At 35.6% G+C, this 19,678-nt stretch overlaps 1 protein-coding gene across 1 annotated transcript; it reads right to left on the bottom strand.

Moving 5' to 3' along the window:
* Positions 1-1,292: 1,292 nt before the first annotated feature.
* On the bottom strand, positions 1,293-17,971 carry ODF2L (outer dense fiber of sperm tails 2 like). The gene is made up of 16 exons (XM_088526165.1): positions 17,861-17,971; positions 16,785-16,940; positions 15,936-16,091; positions 14,022-14,147; positions 12,968-13,030; positions 11,467-11,538; positions 10,841-10,957; positions 7,522-7,707; positions 7,318-7,427; positions 6,685-6,820; positions 6,492-6,602; positions 6,209-6,313; positions 3,249-3,334; positions 3,001-3,163; positions 2,172-2,297; positions 1,293-1,456 (listed from the first exon to the last, which is right to left on the bottom strand). The coding sequence occupies exons 1-16, from the start codon at positions 17,969-17,971 to the stop codon at positions 1,328-1,330; spliced, it is 1,953 nt and encodes a 650-aa protein (XP_088382291.1). The 3' UTR covers positions 1,293-1,327.
* Positions 17,972-19,678: the final 1,707 nt, after the last annotated feature.

The raw sequence follows: 19,678 nt of genomic DNA, 5'->3' as shown, positions 1-19,678 counted from the left end.
CTGGATGAATCTTAATACTAAATACTATATTTAGAACTTGTCACATACCAACTTCTAAAGAGGTAACAATTTTGTCCCTGAAACTATAAGCAACTTTGATAATTCCAGATCTATCCCTTCCAGATGATACAGTGAAAGAAAATTGTTTTCCAACTTCCTGAGTAGCAGAAGACAGGCTGAAATCAAGATTCTGCACATCATTGTTCTGTTTACCAAAGAAGAGCCTACATTTTCCATGGTGACCTTTATGTAATCTAGCTGATCCTGTGATATAATTTTAAAAGCAAACCATGGACTAGATTCAAGACTTTATTTCTGATATCTTTCCATTCCTTCATATAGGATATTCAAAAGGGTTTGTTATTTTATAATAGTAGAAACGTTCTTAAGCAGGTCCTTAGCAGAAGATTAATTTCTTAATTAGCAAAAGTAGAACTAAATGAATCCAAACATAATTGTAAAAGTGCTGATTAATGCACAAACCCTGAAAATGTAATGGCAACAGAAATTTTACATAATATATTATACTTTTATACACCAAGAAGTGTACGCAAGCAGATTATTACTACCTGTCAATATTTGTTAAGATAGATGAGTATTTGTGAAGAGTCCATTAGTATTCTTCTTTCTATACAGTATTTCATTGACAGTTATTTATAGTAGGTTGTACATACTATACATATACTATACTGTGCATGAACTATTTTCATATGCATATATTCCTTATATATGCATACTAACACTTTTCTATATCTATCTATAAAACTTATCTGCATATATTCTTTTTCAAAAGCCATCACAACTCTATGAGTACTTTTCTATAGAAGTTACTTTCTTAGTTATAATCTTTTTTTCACATCAACCCTCTATTAGCCAAACATATTCACATATGTTTTATCTGGTGCATAAGTAGGTCTTAATTCAGTACTATATCTCAGCAATCACTGGTGTTAAGCTATGGGGAAAAGAAAGGAGGGGAACCTAAATTCCCATCTGTATTAATAAGATGGGTATCATCATCTTGAGAAACCAAAAATTTATACATGAAGAAAAGTTTATGACTGAAATATGACATATAATGGCTGCTAACCAAATAAACATGCACCCATGGGTGTTCTTCACTCCCACTGAAACAGAAAGGTAACGTGTGATCACCTGTGTGTGCCATGTTGAGAGCACACATGTAAATTTACAGCACAGGACACAGACATGGTAAATACACAGCAACTTCCAAACTTGTCGGAACACTCTACACTTACAACATTTTGTACACTTGTGCAAGGTGTGTATAGTTTCTTTATTACTATAATAAATGAAAAGAAAGAATTCAACCAAACATTGTTACATATGAGGCTTTCAAAAATTCCACATAATTCTGTATGCTCTGGGTCTTGTTTTCTGACTTCTGTAGGCTGTTCTCCATCTCTTTCAAGCATACTTCCTGGTGCCTTTCATTCTAAGGCAAAAAAAAAAGAGAGAGATACAATGCAAATTAGAAATAAAACATGGATCAAAAAATAAAGCACTAATTGTATTCCTATCAAACTTGGTAATTAGAATACTGCTGATTTTAAAGAAAGCATGATGCATAGAAATAAACAGTGAAATTACTTACAGATATCATATGAGCATCATAAATAGATTCTTTTCAAACTGATTAAAAAAACATCCTGAGAAAAATGCAAATGCAGGTCTCTGCCTCTACTTGCTTTCCAAGTTGCACAGAGAAATAGATTTGGATCTAAGTCTGCTCAGCTCAAGGCATGCTCAACAGTGTACTGACCAAGTATCCAGGGCAGGCACTGCTGTTGCTGTTGAAAACAGTGCCTAAGGTAGAAAGCGTGAAAAAAAATCCTGACTCTTTCATTTCTGCAGAACAACGCCAGAGTCTAACAGACCTGCTAACAGGTTTTCTATCCCCAAAGAAACCAGCTTCAGAGTCTAAAAGCCCAGTCTCCTTCATAAAACAGTAGGACTGCAAAACTGGACTGAATAAAGAATGCAAACGCAATCTTTCAGTGATTTAGCAAGAGTGGTCATTTGGTAAGTATTTTAGAAATGTATCGATTCCATTAAAAATGTGTTTTTCAGTGAAAATAATTTTATGTAAACAGTGATTTAGTAAATAATTTCTTAAACAAGCCATAAAGAAGCATCATCATGCTACTCACATGATAAAGTGTACAGAGAAGTTGTTTTTTCTCTTCTTCTTTCTCTCTTAATTCAGTTTCAAGAACTAGCACTTTGGTCTGAAGAGCTTGTTGCCTGTATGATATTTTTTCCATTTCTTCAGATACCTATAATGACAATGAGAGAGAAAAGATTGTATATTTACTTTCACTTAAGGCCCAGAACAAATAACTTTCCTGTAATTTTTAAATCTCTCTCTTTTCTATTCTATTTCCCACCATTTTCACGTCACAGGAAGTGAACAAACCTCGGAAGCATTCTGACTGAATTTGACCTAGCTTCAACTCTGAATAAACATAATAATTAATGAGATGGGGACATCTTGGTAACTTGGATTTAGTTTGTATCCTTACTGCAAATGTTGTATCTCTGCTTAATATTAAACATGTGTAAAGCTTTCCTTTAAAATTAGAAAGATTACAACACTAAAGTCCTTGTGGGTTGCATATCCCAAAGAAAAGGTGAAAAAGGCAAGATTAGGCTCTTATTTTCAAACCTATCATTGTGTATTTAAATATTAGGTGGTTAAAGCATTTTGTTTGATCTGTCAATAAACACAATGGCAAAACACTGCTCCACTGAACTCTGTCCTTAATTTCAAGAGATCAGGATTTCACCAAGCAAATTCCAGTTGTGCAATTCATATTTAAACACAAAATTCCCAGCAGGTAGGTTTTTAACCATTGCTTCCTATCTGCAAAATAATCATGTCCCACCTTCCCTTTCCAAGCATATTTATTTTAAGGTTATTTTTTATTTCTAAATAGAAAGTCACAAGTAAGATTAATAGACACATTAAACCATCAATACCATTTTTCTCCCTTCCTCCAAAGCAGATTCCAGTTGTCTGGCTAAACCATCACATTCTGCAATTTTCTCTTTAAGTTGCAGTTTACTGCACTGAAGACTCTCATCTTGTTTTCTGAGCTGATTGGCAAGTTCTTCATTTTGATATTCCATCTTTTCCAGCTGTCTTTATGCAAAAGGCATTAACACATTATTCTTCATTATAGCAAGAAAGTCATAAAAAATAATTGCAAACACATTTAAAAAGTTACCTTTTAAGATCTTCATATTTCTTCTGAATGTTACAGTTCTTTTCTTCCAAGGAATGACTGCGCAAGGAAGCTGTATTGCCTTCCTCCTGTGAAAATAACAATTCCTTTATACTGAATAGACCAATGTTCAGGATATTCTAGACCAAAATAAAGTCACCGCTTAAAATACTATCAAACAACATAATTGCAAAAGCAGGAAAGCACTATGTTATATTTGAAATAAAATACAATCAAAGTAGCAGACTGCAGCTGAGCACTTTGACTTAAGATCCGCTGTGTAAAAAAGTGAAACCTGAACAAGATACTTCTAGTGCTCATGCAACCGTTCGTACTGGAGCTGGCCAGGTCCACCTCACTGCAAACTTTGACTCTTAGGCTTTAAATGCCATTTTAAAAGTAATTTCTTCACACTACAATCACATGAAGAAAAAAAAAAGTTGTTAATGCAGAAGGACATCTTAGAATTGGCAAAAGATATTAGAAAGTGGATATTTATAATTAAAAACAACAATCAGTAGCAGAAGCAGAAAAAAAGGGGGAAGCCAAACTGTCTTCCCTGATTCCGATTTCACTACTTGAGGTTTTTACTTTGCATTTTGTCAGGAAAACCTACAGCTAAACAACAATCAATTTTGAGGTGTATATATATAAAATTAAGCATGTAATTTCAGTTTAAGCACTTTCCTTCCTTGGCAGAGTTAGACTTAAGAATTTATGAGCATTGCTGGTACAAGTGCCTAGTATGATACAACAAAAACAGATTTTGATGCTATTTCATGCTATAAAAATGATCTTGACAGGAAATTTAACAGAAAAGCCAAAGCTTACAGGCATATAAAGTCTGTAGGAACACACAGATATTCATTCTGTTTTGGTTGAAGCCAAGGTACGTTTTCCCCACTGATTGACCAACACAAGAAGAAAATTAAACCTCTTTCCCTGATTCAAAAAACCATATAAATTGATGTTCAAATACAAAAATCTACTTACTTAAAAAAAGAAATAGATAAAACATAAGGAATATTCAGATGCAGGCTACAAAAATAAAACACAAAAAATAACTAGAAATTAGCTCATCAAATCATATTTTTGTTTTGTATGTCATCAGTACAAAATAACCATTAAAATGTTGATGTTTTGCAGTATCAAAGGCATACCTGTTTCTCTGAGCAAATATTGTCTGGTTTATAAATTACACAATAAAAATGGAATGAATGTGAAATTAAATTATTCCACTAGATACAAACAATTATTAGAATTGTACATCTATATTCAAGAAGGAATTCTAAAACTCTTCTCATGACACAGCTATTCAAAAGAATGAAGGACTTGCTCATTTAAAAGTCATAAAATCTAAAAGCAAACATAAATTCTAGACTTTTCTGTCACATACTGAATCCACCTAAATACACTTGGCAATAGGTTTATTTGCATTGTACTATTTCTGCAGGAGAGGCTTTTGCTTTGTGAAACAAATAACTTAAGGAAGGGTAAAACAGCTACACACACAAAACGCAGCGGGTGGGGAGGAAGAAAAGGTGTTTCAAAACTTTCTTCCACCTAATTTTCTTATTTATCTTTAAAAACTATAATCTTAGCACCTGAGCCTGCAGTTCCCTAAGGGTTTTGCACTTCTGTGCGTGGGTCCTTTGACAAGACATAAGGTTTTCCTGATATTCTTGCAGCTTTTCTTCAGCTGCTTTCAGCAAGTCCCGAACATGTTCTAACTCCTTTAAGTCGGCCTCCATTTTGCCCCTCACCTGCATGTTAGCATCACAGGAGAAAAATGTAATGAAAAACCATAAATTAATTGTTGTAATATTTGATGGCTTTCCATGTAAGTAATAAATCTGAAATTCTACATGTTACATAACGTCACCTATTTTATAAAACACTGACAAGGTTTTAAGTTCACCATTGCAGAAATTTCTCTCTGGCTATATTTCATTAAAGACTCCGTAAAAGTCATGGTAAATACTTACAAACATATGCAAATTTCAGCAGATTATTGACCAGCCCCCCCCCCCTTTTTTTAAGTTATAATACCTTTTGCAAAAAGGCTTACTTAAAGCAGCTTGCAGGAAAAATACTGACCACACAATTATTGCAGTATTTGAAAAGAGTACAATAATTTATGTCACAAAAAGCCACTCAAAATGCTGTGCAAGTAGAATTTCTGGGTCAAAAGCTCCATTCTACGATGGAATTTTGTAAAAATATATATGAAATAAAAAAAACCCAAGACACTTCCCTGTGAGGGCTGATCCTATTCTATAAAATATTGCATTGCAGGCAATGTCCATGTCATTGTCCTTGTCTCAGTTTCATTGCCTAAAAGAATATGTATTTTAATGAGCCACGGCATTGAAGAAACAGATTTTTTTTTTTTTTTTTTTTTTTTACTTTTTGTATTCTAGTGCTTGGGAAAGCACTATCTGTATTCCAGTATTCAGCTCCATCTGCTGAAAAAACTTAAAACTAGTCCCTGTATGGATTCTCTGCTTTAACTGCTAGTTCAAGTCAACAACTTAAATCCAAGTCTTACAGGAGATTGCCTTCCCACCCAACTTTCTTATGCAGATTTTTCTATAGCAAGAGATAGCTCTAAGATCAACAACAAAATCCTATTTTTAGGAGCAGTACAACAGATTCTTAAATTCTAAAATAACAGTAGTTAGTTAATAACTTATTAATAACTCTTTGTTAGTATTCTAGGAAATATTTCTCACCTGTTTGCAATTGTGCAGTATCCAAAAACGAAAAAAAGAAAAAAGAAAAAAAGAAAAAAGATCACAAGCAGGCAAGCATTTAATACACTTAAATTCAGTTTTGTAAATGGAAAAAGAAAAAAAGGAAGACAGTCAATACCTTATGGTTCCTAAGGAGTGGGTCACATTAACATATGAATAAAGAATTTCATACAAAATCATAGAGTCATACTTTAATACTGCAAATCTTACCTTATCTACTTCTAAGCATTTGGTTTCTTTTATTGTTTTGTTTTCATGTAATACTGTTTCATATCTAGATTTCAGTTCTTCTGCTTCTCCCTGTAATTTTTGCACCTAAGACACAACATATGTTAATATATATTTCTAAAATTTTTTTTCTTAAATTGTAAAATACAGAAACAATGCTGTCAAACAAAAAGGAAAACCTTTCATTTCATACAATAAATTTGTTTTAAGTAAAACCTTTATCATTTCCTCAAAACTGCCTATACATTTCAAATATGCAAGTCACCTGATTTTTATACTGTTCAACAAGGTTTTCCTGCAGCTTTGTTTTTTCTTGTAGGTCTAGCAGTTCAGTTTCAACAGAAATAGTATTGGTTTTCAATACAGCAAGGGAAGCCTTTATTAAAACATGGAAAAATAAAAATTTTAGGAGTTATTAAAATAGAACACAATAATCTCATTCAGAATAATAATCTCACCTTTAAATTTTCATTTTCAAGGTTAATGTTTTCATTTTCAGAGTTGACAGAACTTAGCTTGGCAAGAATTTCCTCATTTGAGTTTCTTCTGCATTCCTCTTTTTTTTTCAGATCTTCCAAAAGGCTTGTAATCTGCCTTATTGGAGAGGTAAAAACTTATGCAAAATTCAAACATAATGCTTCCAAAACTTGCATTATATAGATTAAACTGTACTTGATTACCTACTCCTTCATTGTTCTTATTCCAAATCTCTCTACAGCATACAAAATGGGGAAAAAAAACACCCAAACATCCCAAGTAAGCAGCGACTATTGAAACAGGAAGTTCTCCAAAATAGAGATGTGGTACAATTAAAAGATACCCAGCAAATGGAGGCAGCACACAGTGGGGAAATACCTATAGTACTTGTATGGCAGACTGAAGTTACAGGAAAGTTGTAAAATACAGCAAAGGGAAGGCTAAAATTCCTAAATTTGTTCTAGTTTCCACCTTCCAAATTCAGCTCAGAAGTTTAAAACATGAAGACACACATAAACATGTTTACACGTCAACACTGAATACTACAAAACCAAGTATCAAGATTATTACAAGACTACAGAACTTAAAAATTGACCATCAGCAGTTTAACTTACTTCTTAAGATCTTCTGCTTGAATTTCTAACATGGTCTTTTCTTCTAATACCTTATCATGTTGGTTTTTCCAGACATTGGAAGTGGACATTATCTCAAACAGTTTGACTTCCTGGGAAAAAAAAACATAAATTATAAACCATGTAACAAAAGAATAACTTAAAATAATACCATCTAATTCTATAGAGTCTCCTACAGCTACTCACACGTTCCCTTATTCTGGAGGTTATATTTTCCACAACCGCTTCCAAGCATTTAGCTTTTTGTTTCTGGGACCTGGTTGCCTTTTTCAGAGCAGTCTTCTTTTGCTCACTTGTTTGCCTTAAGGCTAAAATCTGGTGTTTGCATTCACCAGCTTGAAGCTTCCACTCTGCTATTTTTTTTCCTAGGGTCTGCAGTACAAAAGAAAAGCAAACAACAACAACAACAACAACAAAAAACAAAACAACTCTGTCAAGCAGATTTTAACTTATCATAATCAGGAACAGCAACTGCACTGGCAACCTGTTTGCATTAGTTTCTCTGTATCTCAAATCTTGTGGTTGACAGAAGAAACTAGCTAAGGGATGTACACAAGGAAGAAATGGAGCTAAGGAAACTCATAAGAAAGATGAGGAAGAGAGGAGGTTGAGAAGGTGCAGAAACACATAGGAGCAGGGGGGAAGACAAAAATCTCACCATCACAATTTATGCTTGAAAATGAATGAGAATTTCAATGTTGGAGGCACGGCATTGCTGTTAAACCCACTGGTAAGGAGAAAAAAAGTGGTTTCGTGATCTGATCTCTATAAAGAATATCTTAATGATGCTACTCATGATATTCATGGATGTAGTAGCAGCCTGTTCTCTCTGAATCTATACAGTGAACATGCATATAACTAAGGCTGGAGATCAGCTACATATGAAATTTACATATTAAAGTTAAGATACTGGGTTTAGGCTTTTAAAATCAAGAAACCAGGAAAAGCTTGGTCTTGCTTGGAATATATGCATTATGATATGCTCTGTGAATACATGACAATATACTATTTTCTCACAAGATCTTTGACTTCTTCCAGTGCTCTATTAATGAAACAGAATTGCATAGAGAATGCACTGTTGCTTATGGAAATGCTGCCTTATATTTTGTATTCTAGTGGTAGTAAAACAGGAAATAAATAAATTTTAAAAAACGCACTAAGTACTGTCTTGTCTAGTGATTACAGTTGTTGAAATGTAATTATTTGCCTAGTGATAAAAGCTGTCTAAATATAGTTAATACAGGCCATTATAAAGCTTAAGCAAGAGGAGGTAAATCAAACATTGCAAGGACAACTAATATGTACCATTTCCTGAGTGTTTAATTTTGCTGCCTCCATGCATTTTAATGTATTTAATGCATATTTAATGTATTTATTTATACTAGCAATGTATACAAAACAACCCAGATTAGGGTAGTTCTACAAATGTCATTACAAAATCATCTCTATTGTTTTAATGTTTCTGATTAGCTAAATTTTTACATCTGATGAATATAGTCGTACAGATCTCACCCAATCCAGGGAGCTGATTTCTCTGACTTCCTGACATTTGTGTTTTCATCCACCTACCACTTTCTATTTCAGTATGAATGGAAAAATAATATGATGACATATAAGGAAAGCAATACCGGAGTGTGATTCAAGGAGGATCTCAGATACAATTATTTTTACAGTGCTACAGCTTATCAATAACACAAACAAGGTACCAGCAGTCGCCTACTTAGATAAAGACAAGTGCAAGTTCCATTCACATCATCTATTACTCTTCTGTCAAACCACGGCAAATTAAAAATGCTGGCTACCTATAGGACTGTAATAAACTTCTCTACTTGTCTCAAGTTACTGATAAATACCATAATTTATCAGACAGATTGAAAGGTACAATAAAAATATGTAATTATTTTTTTCTTTTGAGTCTCAATCTGATATTTAATGTGTTCTACATCAATAAAGATCAGAATTACATGCTATTTACCTACTGACTACATTGATTTGCTGCCCTTATTCATGATGCTGTTTGCCAACTGTTGTATTAAAAAGTCCATACCGTGCATATAAGGGGACAGGAGTCCGTGTAAACCCTGCTAATGGTACTAAAACTTATCCATGCTCAGTGCAAAATGTATGTGTTTTGCCATGTGAAAGATGGTCTCAGATTATTGCGACTCAGGAAGAACCTCCACGTAGGAAAATCACATATGCAAGGAAACACTTTAAATATATTACTACTAATATGGCATTAAAAAAAAAAAAAAAGTACTTGGAGAAAAATACTTTCAATAAGCAGAGCAAACAGAAAACCTCAGTCTATGTATGGCTTCAACTGTTGATACAAACTGTTGATACAACTGTTATCCCCTATTAGAACCACAGGAGGTCATACTCACACTAAGGATACGTGCTTTGGGCAGTACTCAGTGGCTCAGAAAAATGTAAATATAGAATTAAATTCATAAAAAACACGGTTAAGATTCCTCAAGTTTTATCTAGATAATAAAAAACCATCATCAGGATTTGAGCTGGCAACAAACGTCATCAATTTTTTGAAAACAAATAAACAACCTCTTAAATAAAGATTTTATGAAACAATAGTTAGAGATCAGGCTACTTTATTTAGATATCATTTAGTGAAAATGTTGTCCAAACTCTAAACTAAGTAGAACATGAATGCAATTTTTCTTCAGAAGAAAATACCTGGAGTTTATAGAGACATAAAGGAATTTGCTATACGTTCCTGAACCTATGGCCATGAGTTGCCATAGGTTTCTGAACAACTTCAAATGCTAACAACTGTAGAGGATGTGTGTCATTGGGGGGAAAAAAAAAAAAAAAAAAACAAAAAACAGAAATTAGCAATACATTATTTGGCAGCCAATGTTTTCTTGCTTACAACTGTGTTCTTTACAAGTTTGAAATAGGCTCAGATTTACCTCTTGCTTCTTAGAGAAAAAAAAAAAAAAAGAGGAATTAATCTCCTTAAATCTTAAACAAAGTGAGGTTAGGCTTTAGTCTTAAATGTTTCTGGTTTATTGGCTCCTTTACAGTCAATAAAAAGAAATGGGTAGTTAATTGTCACTCAAATCACTGTAACAACTCTCTCTGGTAACATAGCTATCTCTTTCTATCGACTATATACGGAGCTTAGACAGCTGCTTCAGAATAGCCTCTAATTTCTATAGAGTACAGGTAAGCGAGTGCAAGTGCTTCTATCTCTGTATAATTTCCCTTCGACAGAACCACTTTCATTTAGATGCACTCCACAGGATGCTCTCCATGAATGTCTACAATACAAGCTGAGAAGAGCAGAAGAAAATACTTGTAATTAAGATAACATGCTTATGCAGATCCTACAAACTCTACGTGTTTGTTTTATACTGTTTTGTACTTTTAATAAGAGTTTGATATCAAGAGATATTTTAACACAACTCTCAAATCAGAATTAACCACAGGAAGACCACAGTAATTCGCTAATTTATATATAAACTCAAAGGTAAAACATGTCAACCTGTATTTTTGCTTTTAATTCACCATTCTCCACTTCCTTCTTTTGAATCTGGCATTGGAGGTGAGTTTGTACTGCTTTTACTGATCTTGTCAGGTGGTCTGCTTGCTGTACATTGACCTAAGAAAGGGAAATGAGCACAAATCTGTTAGTCTGTAGACAGGTCTTATGATGGTATTTATGTTCTTTTTACTGTGCTGCACGATTTCTAACCCACATTTGAACATCCTCAAAAGATGGATAAAATAAAATATGCTCTACAAGTAAACTCACAAGCAATAACTTATTAGTAAGGTCGTAATGCTGAAATCACAAATTTAAAAGAATGTGTGCATAATTTATGTCTTGTATTTAATTTGATTCTATTAGTAGTATAAATTGAGCCTTGAAGCAAACTCAGAAATCCAAGGCTGAGCAAAGACATCTACTTAACAGTCTCACTAGGACTAGGCCACACTGATCAGCTCTGTCCTGACTAATGAGGCCTGAACCAATATTCATCAAACACCAAAGACCACCGACGGCTATTAGATTTATTAAGTGTCTACATTTATTTCAAACTTACTTATAAATTTATAAATATAGTACATTAGGAGAAAGCATTCATTCCTATGGAACTGATCACTCACTTTTTCAAGCTGAAGCCTAGATGCAAGTTCTTTAACATAATTTTCTCTTTCAAGCATTTCTCTCCTCAGATTCTTCATTGAAAAAAAAAAGAAATTAATATTTATACATAACAATTGTACTCATCACAACAGCACTGCACACTGATAAACACTGCAAATGAAATTCAGTTATAAAAATAACTGAATTACAGTTATAATAGTTAAAAAAATCAGTTATTTTTATAACTGAATTTCATTTGCAATGATACACACACCTCTCTGGAGTTTTTAGGAAAAAAAAAGCAAACAGAATCTAAACCAATGCAACACAAAACCCAACTACTGCACGCTTTGAGCGGAGAGCTCCTTGATTTTAATTCTTAGGTTGGTCTATATAAGCATGCTTAATCCTTCCATCAAACAAAGAATGTTTTTCAAATATAGGAGTCATAAACAGAATATTTTCTAAACTTTCCTTTTACCAGTTACATTACCTGGAAATCACATGCTCTCAGTGCACTGCTGAGTGAACTTTGGATAAATTACAAACAGGAGCTTGAGAGTTTAAGATGATCAAACTAAAGGCTACTGCAGTAAAGAAATCTCTCCTCTTAACTGAAGCTACAGAGGGATACCTTTATGCTAAGAATGCTCTAGTGAAAGGACAGGATCACAGCTGCGAGCAGAGAGAGCAGAATTACCACTTTTGGCAGTAGTTCAGCTTGATGCACACAGGCAGGCCACAAGAGAGCAGCTCTCAGGGCCTTAATTTTCCTCACCTGCTACATGAGCCTAACACCTTATTCTAATCTTAGCATCAGTGTTTTTCTTAACATCAGTATTTAGTTATAACATCACTATTTTTAAGCAGAATAACTTGAGTGAGAGATAACTTGTTCAATTTTGTTTAGAATCTGGGCACATTTAAACTTCCAAGCTTTTCTTTTTAAAAACAGAATATTATTCTTGGAAAATGTTATATTTCCAAAAAAAAAAAGTTTAAAAAATGTTAATATTTTTCCTTTCATGAAGCAAATTGTCCAGACTCAACTTCTGTTTTAAGCTTCTTTCCTCATTGATAAGAGATAAAAAATATATAAAACCAAATCAGGGGTTTAAACTCTTCTTACTTTTTCATTCACAACTGTCTTACCTGGTTGACGGCACTACTATCTGTGTATGGTTGTGACTTTGTGCAATTTTAGGACAATGTTTATCTCATTTACTGTAATAATTACTAATAATTACTCTTGGTCTACTGTACATACAAAACAACATATAATGCATTCAATTCTGTAACGGAAAAGATAATAAAACCTGGCAAATATCACTTTCAACTAGATAATAAAATAAAACGATGGTTATAGTTCATGGTTCACTGTTCTTATAAACAGGAAATCAAGATAGCAAAACACTCCCTATTCTCAGCCTTGCCACTGTTATGTGAAATTGTGCGACAGATGATCTAGCCATTTTTAGGTGTAAAGCACAGAACAAAAAGTAGAAATTTTAATTTACTTACAGTATTTTGGGTTTCACTTTCACTTAACTTCTGCATCAAAATGTCAATGTTTTTACTGCTTAACTGCAAGAGAGAAGAAGGAAAAAATTAATGACTTCAAATTATAATTGATTTTGCATAAACGCCATTTGGTCCATACAAAAATCTCTCACAAGCTATTTAAAGTTGGTGGGTTAAATTTTAAAGATTCAATTTATTTTTGGCCCATCATCTCTCAGATCAGAAAAATATCATGGTTATTCCATACACTAGGTTCTTCTTCTAACTAACACTTTAAATGCTATAATACTTAAGTTTTACTTGAACAAGTAAATAGTAAAAGCACTTGCAAAATTCAAAACAATTTAAAGATCAACACTAATTTCCAGGAACTTCTTTTTCCAGAAATATAAATCAAAGAAGATTGTTTCGGAGATCACAAAAATGAACCTGAATTAACTGTTGCTGCAAATTCAATGAATTTATGTGACTATGCCATTGTCAACTGTTCTTTTCATTTTAAAAAGTCCTTTCTTTTTTTGGAGAGGATTAACTTTCAATGAAAAAAAATAAGACTGATGGGACTTACAGCTTGTAAATGTCAACCATTGAACTTCACCAGCGAAAGGATAAACCTGCTGTTTAAAAAGGCCATAAGATGAATCAGCATCTTACACAATTAGACCTATTGCCAGTTCTGAATGACAAGACAGTTAACAGCAGCATGGGGTGTTCTGGATCACGGATGTAAAATGAAATTACTAATTCAGAAGATGCTGGAGCAGCTCTCAAGTCAAACTGCATTCTAAGCCTGAGCTGTGCTGGCTCTCAGAAATATACTGAACTTTGCATTATGCGTTAGAAGAGCTCTTCCCAAGCCGTTTTAAAGGATAATCTTCCTGTATGGGTAGGAACTACCTGTGTCCAGCAAAGTCCTGCATCCTGTCACTACCTGCACTTCCTTTATCCTAAAGCATTTCCCTGAGGGGTTGTCCTCTTTCCTCCACAGCCCAGTTGCTCAGAACTTTATTTATGGCTCCCACAGGAAGCTCATGATTGCTTTAGATAATCTTACACGTTCTCTTGTTTGCAGTAAAAGCCACAACAATCTTTTTGTGCTTTTGAGTGTTTCTAATTCTTTTATCAGCAAATCCTCTTGTATAGAAATAATTGTCATCTCTGATGTAGGAAGTTTACACACCTGTTAAAACAATATAACCAAAAGCATATTACATACCAAGGAGCTAATGTTCCCTCAAACTAACAACTTCTACTAATATTTAAATTTTGGCTTAAGTCACCACAAATATATAAATGTTTGCAGCTAAACAGTCAAAACGAAACAAAACATGTTGCCTGATTAGTGCTTAAACAATGTATGAAACATTTTTCTGTTTCAATCTAACAGAAACAGCAGTAGTGTGTTACGTTCAGGTATAACATTTCTTTCTGACAAATGGACTAAATCTCACTTTTACAGACTAAATCCAGTTATGTCAAACTAGCTACAAAAAGAAAGCAAAATGGAAACATTGGCATAAAAAGTTTTACTGAGGATCTTAGCAAAAGACTCACCTCATCCTGGTGTGCATTCAGAATATTTTAACTTTCTTGAAAAAAAAGATTTCAAATGGAACTCCACAATAGCAACTTATAGAGATCAGTTATTAAAAAAATATGAAAAAGTCTCCAAGTTATAATCAAGCTGTCTTGATTTGTGAATATTTCATGTGAATAAAAAAATAATAAAGAAGGAGGATTTTAAGAAATATGTCTAAATGAGGTTTTTCAATTCAGGGTTATATAGGCAATATTTCTATGGCTAATGCACAATATTACAAGCAAAATCTACAAACTCAAAGGTAAAAAATGTGTGTATTCAAAACTGCTCGTAAATGATACAAAAACTCCCTGTTAGAATAACTGACAATGCAGCAGCCTGAAACACTGAACTGACCATAGACTTATGGCCTTAAGTTTTCTGATGACACCTAACACAGGTTAAAAACAAGAAATTCACATCCTTCTGTGCCATTCAAAATGTCTTCTCTGTTGCCTCTATAATTATTACAATCATTTGCAGAGATCAAAAATGTAAGCTTTTCTGAAGTAAAAAAATAATAATACTACAGACACTGATAGAAGCAAGAAATTGAAAGAGATCACCGACTTATTTGAAATTCAGTGCTTACTATATGTACAAACTTTTGATGATGTTAAAACATACTTACATTTGTCTTTCCATCAATGAGGTCTTTAAAAGTTGGCAAAAACGACTCTGCTAAATTAATTGCCATCTCTGCTTCAAAAAGCTTCTCCTGCAAAGCAGTGTTTTCCTTCATTTGCCTGATCACATGCAGAATAAAAACAAATTGGCTTCTGTTAATAAATCACCAAATAAGCAAGACTTACATACTTAGTTTAATGATAAGAATTTTTACAACTAAATTCATCAAAATCTGCATAGTGAAACTTAACTTGGGTACTCATACTCAGCAGAACATTTGCCTCCTGCAGAGACATTCTGTGCCAGAGGTGAAAAGTTCAAAATATGATCTCTAGCATTAAAAATGTATCCTAGAAAAAGTTACTAAGCTCCCTCCTAACCATAAAATGATCCTATAAAAACTGAAAGTACTTTTTATTAATTAGACCTTTTACGTTTGTATTACGCTCAGGTAATTACATTAGCTAAATACACTACCATTGTTTACTAGTTTTCATTCATGAATAATGCTGCAAGACTTTCACTGAAAATGCAGTTTCTCACAATTAAAAAATGAAATTAGTCTTTCTTCTAAGGGCCTATGCAAAACCCAATACATCCTAACACCAAACTACGTCAGCTCTCTATCCAGGCATTCACAGGTCAACACTTAAAGACCAAGCACATATCCTTCAGTTTCAAAAGCTAAAGAAGCCTAAAAAACATATTCTCTTGTGAACTTAAATCATCACGTTGCTCTCTGCCCAATACATACCTTCTCACCTCACTTTCATTCACGTTGTGTTGTACATGGCTATTTTGCAATCTTTTTTTAAGTAGTAGTGACAGTTCTGTAAGTTTGATCTCATGTTCATCCACATGTTCAGCACGTGGACCCCAATTCTGCTTCCAGTTTTCCTCATCTGCGTGAACTGCAAACTTATAAACATTTTATTCAGTTATATTTAAGTCCTTCCTGGCTACACTGAGTTAAGATTTGCTGCCACAAAACAATAGAGTTGTAAACAGGAATTGTAGCTGTTCTGCTCACAAAGAATTTAATCAGAGGAAAGGGATATGCTTAGAAGCCTTTCCAGAATCAAGGAGCACATGGAAATGTGAAGTAGTCACACTCTCTTTCGATTCTCAGATAATTACCTTCCCCATAGTCACTTCTCTATAAAATGACCTCACGCTTCATGCTGTAAGACAACTAACATTGTTGAAGAAACTCAAATGATTTTTTTTTTAAAGATCAGAATAAACATCTATCTGCTAGCTTGCAGGAAGGAAAAAGAAAACTATATAAGTTTTTGAAAATGAAAACTATGTAAATTAACAATGGAAAAATACATTTAACTTTTAAAGAGTTTTTCATTCTCTACTTAATGAGGCTTCTGTGCAAGCTCAATACTATGTTGCTATTAAACAAGGCTTCATTGTGATTTATCTCCTTTCTGAACATATATAACCCTATGAAGTACTTCCATGTAGGAACTTACTTAGTGCACAAGATGTAACAAAGAAATCTTTCAAATATAATCTATTAAAGATAATAAGACTAAATGTCAGTTCATGACTTAAATAAGAAATTTCATATTGGTTCTATGTTTGTCTTATATGGTTTCTTACTTGGTGTTCTAGACTATCAGGTTCTTTGCTTAGAACAGTAAAATATTTTCCATCTTGGCCAGATTTGGTAGTTATCGGATAATGTTTTTTAAATGGCTGAATCAGTGAACAGAGTTTTTCTGCTCCAGATGTAACACACGGCACATATCTTTTTCCCTGGAAAAAAAAAAAGTTCATAATTATATAACACGAGAAATTTTAAAAATAAAATAAATCTGGTAGGGGTAAAAACTTGTGGTATGAGCTCTCAAGTTGATAGCTCACAGAAGAGACACCTGCCCTGTTATGCAAAGGCAAGCAATTTACCTCCAGGAAGCTAGTGGCCATCTTGCTCAGGCACTGGTATTACGTTTCACAGTGGAGTTTATCCCATTTGGAGACAGCAATGCCTTTTTTTTTTTTTTTTTCCTTTTACAGGGCTGGAATAACTCCTCACTTTGCAGGGCTGTACAGGAAACGGGTCTTATCCCATAACAGCAAGGCAGAGGAGCCATCGGCACCTCTTACACGAAGGCATTGCACTCCCCTGCCGTCCTTGTGCAACACTGGGACTTCTCTTCTGTCCTCACCACTGCCGCAGCCTGTCCCCCTCCTCCAGACACCTCTGGTGCTCCACCACGGCCCTGCACAGTCCCCTGGTGCTCTCCAAGCGCTGGGTTATGGCTGCCTGCTCCGCTCCGCACTGCACTTGTCTTCTGCTTCCCGGCTTTCTGAAACGGATTCTCCTTCCTTCCCCACTAACAAGTACCCATTTTTCCTGCTTGAATACCATGTCAGACACATCCTCTCTGAAAGGACTTGTCAGGCTAAGTGTTTTTTTATTTAGTCACATTCAGTGTAAGCCGTATCTTGCAAGATTAAACATAGTATTCAGTTTATCTTAAGCCATCTATTTAGGAAGAAATGAAAAAAAACAAGTTGTTGCTGCTGTTGTGATTTTTTTTTTCACTCAATAGTTTCACATCCACTGGTCTCACAGTTAGGCAGCAGTTTGGGAAAGAAAAAACAGTTTTAATCTCAGGAACAAAACAAGTAAGAGGGAAAAATCAAGTTTAAAAGGAACAAAGCAAACTTGCCTCAGTTTCATCTGGAAGGAAGAGCCTTTTCTGAATATCAGAGTCCACTAAGGGCACATCAGCACAGTCACGAGCAGGCAAAGGGCATGATGATGGCAATGGGGATGACATTTTGCTCTAATGCTGTAGGAGAAGTTTGTATGTGTTAGCACGTAATGTTGCTGCAGGAATGAGTAACTGCTACCCCAGGTCAGTCTCACTAGGAAACACACTGCAGTGAAGCAAGAAAACCGCAACCTTGCGGAAGACTTAGCTGATGTCAAGGAAGTCCCACACCCGCACGTGTGGCTGGTGAGGCGCGTTCCTTTGTACCTGCAATGGCAGTCCAAAGTTCACCCGCGTGTGCCACGGAAATTAAACCATCTCCGCGCACAGGGCGCGAGCGCACGCGACGTGATGGGGACTGCGCGACGCCCACAGCGGGACTTCCCGGGCGCCACCTCCCCGCGCGGCCGAGCGGGGCCCCCTCCTCGTGCCCGCCATGAGGCAGGATCCCGCGTGTGCCCCGCGGCGGGGCAGGACCCCTCGGCGTCCCCGCTCCCGTGGGGCAGAGCCCCCGCGCAGGCCCCGCCGCCGCCCTCACCGCGCAGGCCCCGCCGCGGCCGCCGCTGCCCGGGCAACCCGCGCCGCCCCCGCCGCTCCCCGCCGCGCAGGCCGCGCCTCCTGTGGCGGGCGGGAACGGCCAAATAAACCTGCTCTGACGAGAGATGAGGCGGATGCCCTTGGGTCGCCTCGCGCGACAAAGCACTAGGAATGCTTCGTAGTGGTGCTGCAATGGGCATCTGGTAGACAGGTGTCATTCAGAGGAGCGTGATATAAACGTGATCATATTTATGGCTTTATGTGATCATAAGTAATGACAGTCTGTACATGAGATTTGTCTGGGAAAAGTTAAGGCAGGTTGAATTCTTTACTTTTAATAATATGGCAACATGAGTGCTAGCTACTTAAGCCTTCCAAAACTTGGGAGAAATAATCAAAATGAATACAAAGCACATTTTTGATACCACCTGTAACCTTTCCAGTGTGGCTGTAATTTCTTCCCTTGCTGGTAATGGAAGTTTTGAGCACGGAACAATTACTCCTTTTATGCGCTTTTAAATGATGCTCTGTAGCCTTGTGTGCGCTGCTCTCCATATCAACCACAGATACAATTCCAATCCAAATGTCTATCAAAGTCAGTTTTTCTAAGAGTCTGTTCTTTAGCTGCATTTTTCAGCAAGTGATCCCAGATGACTCAGTTAAAATTTAGCAATTATTACTTTTTTTTTAAGGACTTCAGGAATGCAAACACATTTATGAGGCCACCGCACTGGTGAAAACAAGGGTTTTATGGCACGATATCTGATTTATTGCAGCCTACGTTGTTCAGAAGCCACTTACAATGTGTGCAGCTTCCAGGAAACCCGCCATTCTGCACAACGTTTAAAACCTTGGCACATAACTAATAAAGTAATTTCTGAGTGGTGAGTCTTCAGCGATGGGCAGATGTGGAGGAGCAAGGCACAGCAGCCAGGACTGTGCACATTACTGGGGGTGACAGGCAGCGCAGGGCCCAGACCCAGTGTGCAGTGAGGTTTTGTGCCCTACAAGTAACAACATGACCCAACCGCAGATGTTCCTGCACATCTGTGTTGCTGAATGGAGAGCACAGAGCCACTACATGAGCTGGCAAAGCTGAGCACTGCTATGGAGACTTCTGTAGCGCTCTCGCCCCGAGTGTGTGGCACAAGTACTCTTAAATTATTAATCTTTTCTCTTGATCACTATCCAGGTTTGAACCTTCACATTCCAGCTTCAAGAGTCATTGACCTTTAT

This window comes from Tinamus guttatus, unplaced genomic scaffold, assembly GCF_059628265.1.
Source record: "Tinamus guttatus ecotype Peru unplaced genomic scaffold, ASM5962826v1 Tinamus_guttatus_pri_ptg000242l, whole genome shotgun sequence".
Lineage (NCBI taxonomy): Eukaryota > Metazoa > Chordata > Aves > Tinamiformes > Tinamidae > Tinamus > Tinamus guttatus.
This window is presented reverse-complemented; position numbering and strand designations above follow the sequence as displayed.